Raw genomic sequence first — 5,121 nt, 5'->3', positions numbered from 1 at the left:
GATCATTAATTCTGTTAATTATCATTAATTTTTTCATTAAATCGCCACAAACACGGTTTAACGAAGCCATAAGTACCGGCCGTATGATTCGAGCATTTTTAATTTAATAAAAATCTTAAATACAATCCGGGGTTGTACAAGTGTCTAAATGTGGTACAAAAACGAGGCAAATGGTTTTTACTTACCCAAATTGAAGTGTATCTGTTTTTTGAAAAAGTGACCAAAAAGTGATCAAATTTCTCAGTACGGTCGTTCCAAAGTCCTCAAACTTCACACTTTTCGGTTAAGATTTGAGTTACGTTTTTATAGTGCTCATTATTACTTGCTAAGTCTTTTAGCACAATCCTGAATCACAGCATTCGAGAAGCACATGAAAATGATGTTTTTCAGAAAAGCTTGAAAGAGTCTAGTTGTCGCTTAAATAAGGAAAATAAAACGTCAAAAATAAGTTGTGGTTTTACAACTTTAACTAGTGTTTTTATTGTATAACCAAACAATGAACAGTATAACCAAATAATCGAATTTTGGTTAGTAGTAAACTACAGTATACTGGATTCATTGCGGGACTATTCTACAACAATAAATATAAAATATACAACATTAACACGATCACAAGTAACAGATATATGTATATATAGCGCGGCCCGTGTTAAGCGCATAAATGTAATCAATCGGGCCCATTTTATTGCAAAATTCAGTAAATTAGCTCGTCAAGACTATATCAATATAAAACTAGAAACATGCGACAAATAATATACATGGAAAATTGTATCGAAATTCACCTAGGAAACATTACGTTCAGGTACATGTTTACATAAAATGTGGGTGATTCGTTCAATGCAACATAGAATAGCAGGCACCGACAATAGAAACAACCTTTAGAGTGCACTACTCCTTTTCATATGAGATCTATAAATTCATCATTATCGATAACTATAAAGTACTTGAACAGCGTCCATGGCAGTTTGAAAGCAATGTATTCAAACAATTCACAGTGCTCGAAATTTGACCAAATTCGATCATCGCCCCGTCTCACGGAGGTCGTGCTAAGGCTTAACATTAAACAACAAAAATTACGACTATTTATAACAAAAAAAGGCTTTAGTATTAAGTATGTACAAGGTTATTGATTGCACTTTGACCACCCCGTTTTAGCATGTAATTTGAAATGTAGAGGAAAATATTAAATACAAAACAGTTCAAGATTTATATCAAATACGCCTAGAATTTTCCGAAGTTTAGCTAGCCACTTAAATTTCAAACACCCTGTATACATTTTTATTATTTTAAAACAAACTAGACGTTTAAGGTCTAAAAGTCCGTGCTGAAGGTCCGTGGCTCAGCCGAAAAATGTTAAAAAGGGTGGCCTGAAGTGCGATACTTACAGGCAAATGTGGTGATAATTTGATAAAAACAAAAAAATCCAAAAGAGTTGTTTCCTCTCTTGTCTGGGCACTTGTGCATAAATAAGCAAAAGGAATAGTCAACGCCAATTTCGAAGAGAAAATAGGAAACATGATTTTTTAAGACTAAAAAAAAAGATACCCGTATTTTTTATTTACACTTTTTACAAGATTCCTTTTGATTATTTATCAAATCAAATATCACCCAGCACCACCTCCACAGTGATGCACTAATGAACTGATTTAAGAAAACTCTTAAATCAGTTTATTAATGCAGCAGCAAAACTGCTGTCACTGGTTTTTAGGGAAAACAAACCCAGTCCCAATGTCTGACCTAAATCCCTTCCGGTATACTGAGTGATTCAAAATTGGACTTGAAAACGTACTTTCGAAATGTCAACCTGTTCTCATAACCTCGAATTGGTGTTTACAAATAAACCATACACAACCAAACATTTGAATGGTTAACTCAGTAAGTGTTCAGTAAGCTATTGGTTTAATATGTACTGTGTGTATCGTAGAAACGTGGTAGGAATGTAGCCCTTCCTCGGTATTTATTTGGTGCTTGGGAAAGTGTCAGTAATTGTGCTCTGAGTACCCCTGAAAGGCCCTGATTTGATTATGTCCAATACTTTTGATTTGATTTGATTTGATTGATCTATTGCCGTCCACTATCGTCCTGAAGACAATTTCCTATGTGAGTGTGGCATTTCCCGAGAACTAATCGCATATCCCATAGAACAAGACTTATCCGTCAATCCGGCACATGGTCAATTTTAAAATAATGCTTAATGACAAAGTTGAAATTCGATCTTCAACTGTTTTTTTTCTTTTTTTTCGGTGAGGTTTGGGAAATGCTTTTTTATGCACTACCAGAGCTGGTGGTCTGACGCTCTGGGATCTTCAACTGTTAAAATCTTCTAGAAATTTTGACTTGACATTTGAATGACGCTAATTTTGAATCACCCTGTATGTAGCGGGGTACCTTCAAGGAACAGGAGCAGTTTTGAACTGTGCAAAACACAATTAACAGTAGGTATCGAAACTGATGAAACTCGCGAAATTTTGTATTTCCTTCAAGTCTTCCAAGAACTTACCAGTAAAAATCTCACTAAACACTAGTCTCTTCCGAGGCGTTTATGGATTTGCTGGTGTTTGAGCAAGTGCGCCTTCTGCCGGAACGCTTTGGAGCACGTTTCACAACTGAAGGGTTTCTCGCCTGTGTGGGTCCGCAGGTGCACTTTGATGTTGCTCTTATTGAGGAACCCGCGGTTGCAAATGTTGCAGTAGTGCATCTGCTTCTCCTTCCCCAAGCCCAGCGCCTGTTCGTTCGAAAAAACCGGGTTGTTCGGTTGAGGCTGAGGTTTTTTCTGCGCTCGAGCTCTTGGCCTTTTGGTAGGCGAGGAACTGCTCGTGTGAGGCAGATTGTGCCCCATCAGGTCCGGGCTGCGCTTCCTGCTGTTATTCCGCATGATCTGCACGGGGTAATGGGGTAGGAATTGCATCATGTTATCCGTTGTAGAGCCACAAGTGGAGGGCGGACTTAACGCAGGGATGAGATTGTTGTAGTTTGAAGAAGTGGGGCTCTCCTGCTTGATGGGGGGGCCGTTCTGCAGCCGATACTGCAAGAGGGGCATGCTGTCGTGTGTCGGCAAGTTCTGCAACGTCGGCCCGCTACTCATCGATTGCACTTTACTCGCGCCATAGTCCGGATTGTCCTGAGGCTTCGTGTAATTGTTAGCGGCGCTCAGCTCTAAGAGGTCCTGCATTCCGTCCTGGTTCAGTGGAGACATTTTCTGCGCGTCCGAGGGACCCCATATTTCTCCCAGGTCCATCCACTCGTCAGACTCGTTCCGATTGCCGCACTCGATATTGTTCGAATTACCGATAATGTTGTTGTTGCTAACGCTGTTATTATTATTATTTACATTGGGCACGGTCGTGTCGGCCATATCAGCGCCCATTAAGTCCTCAACTAAGTAGTCTATAGACGTGGTCTCGTACTCGCACTTCTGGCTGAACACCTCGTACTGAATAGGACTCTCGTTTGGTATACATTCAAAGTTCAGCCTAGTCATTTCGTCGCCCGAATCCGACCCGATATTGCACGTAGAACTGGACACAATGTTATTATCACAATAGCTCGACTCTCCCTCGGGAACACTTTGCGATATCGTGTGATAATGGCGGCCAGGGATGCCATTGATCTTCAAGTTGGCTGTGTAGCCCGTGAATGGAGGCAGCGGCCTCAGCTCGATCGTCCTGGACCAGTCGTCCAAGTTCACTTTGGTGACGATTTCGTTGACGTCTGGTGCGGGATCTGGCAACATGTTTTCGCTTCTCGTACTCTCGGTGGAGCCATCCAATGCCACCTTGTGATCGGTAAAGCCGCTCGGCCAACTGAAGATCGGTTGGAACTCATCTACCGTCCCGCTCGCACTTAATGGCATATCGTACGGCGACGTATACTGATATTTCATTGTTTCCATTAGGTTTGTTAGAGTGCCCTCTTTCTTGTCATCTTCGCATTTGTCGACCTGAAACAATAATATTGGCTTTAGTTATGGGAATCAACCGATCGTCTTCTTAATCAAGAAATTGACTCAGTCCCAACGATGGAAGAGAATGAAAGAACCGAAATGATCGCTACCTATTGATATAATAGCTGTTGGAAGTTGAATGAAAGTTGCGGACAATCGGGAACTTTCCAGAGCCCAAGCAGGAACATCTGAAATTATGAAATTATACCCCGTATAACAAGAGAGCCACCGATAGCAGAAGCAGAGACCCTAAAGTTGATCAAAATGAGGAAGGAGAAAGTGAGTCGGTAGTCAAAGCAATGACCAAAATCAACTCCACTAAAATGGAATTCGCGTGTTCAACCACAGGTGGCGCTGCGAAACGTCAAATTACTCGTTCTAGAGTGACAGTTGAGACTTGTCATACTTGCTTCACATAAAGCAATACTTTCAATCTGTTTCTATTTCTTTAAAATTTTGCAAAAGTTAATTAGAACAAAGCAAAAAAATGACAAACACCAATGTCACCAAAACAAGTGTCAAATTACTAGTTAATGTGCAGTTATCATTTAAGCCTCCAGGGGGCGTTTAGACTTTTGAACTCGCGACTAATGTCATTATTGTTATTAAAGCTCGTTCCCACGGTGTTATGGATGACATTAGATGTCACGACATTAATGTCACCGTTTTAGCTTTCATGTAGGTACGCATAAATGGCAGTATCACAGACCTACTGGACCATATTGTAGACCGATAAGTCTGTAGTCACACTTTTACCGTGTAAGTCAGGTTCGACGACAAGAGAGATTAGGGCAAACTATACAGGATGATTCAAAATTGGCGTCATTCCTTTTAAGGGGTGATAGAGGCTCACTTGGGGAGTACGAGAAAAATATTGAAATTTTTTTTTCGAAAATTTCTAGAAGATATTAACAGTTGAAAATCAAATTTCAACTTTGTTATCAAGCATTATTTAGAAATTGTTCCATGCGTAATTGGTAGCATATTGGAATAATTAAGCATTCAAAAAGAAAAATTACGATCTTTGCTTCAAATTACGAAAATTTTTGATATCAAAAAAGTTCTCTTGTACAATTTTTTGATGAAAAATCACAGCGGCAATGATGTTTTCTGTCATTAACAGATAGTTACAGGTGGATAGCCCTTGTCAATCATAACAATAATTTGTCAAACTGTGA

The 5,121-nt window shown here is 39.8% G+C and overlaps 1 protein-coding gene across 1 annotated transcript in view; it reads right to left on the bottom strand.

The window, feature by feature from the left end:
• Positions 1–2,303: 2,303 nt before the first annotated feature.
• The window catches only part of LOC109537542 (ichor), a 19,849-nt gene continuing 17,031 nt past the window's right edge, over positions 2,304–5,121 (bottom strand). The window contains exon 2 of the mRNA XM_019904325.2: positions 2,304–3,940. Coding sequence (XP_019759884.2) covers positions 2,522–3,892 — 1,371 coding nt within the window. The 5' untranslated portion in view covers positions 3,893–3,940 and the 3' untranslated portion in view covers positions 2,304–2,521. The remainder of the gene's footprint in view (positions 3,941–5,121) is intronic.

This window comes from Dendroctonus ponderosae, unplaced genomic scaffold, assembly GCF_020466585.1.
Source record: "Dendroctonus ponderosae isolate FM_Combo_2020 unplaced genomic scaffold, Dpon_F_20191213v2 Dpon_F_20191213_3, whole genome shotgun sequence".
Classification (NCBI taxonomy): domain Eukaryota; kingdom Metazoa; phylum Arthropoda; class Insecta; order Coleoptera; family Curculionidae; genus Dendroctonus; species Dendroctonus ponderosae.
This window is presented reverse-complemented; position numbering and strand designations above follow the sequence as displayed.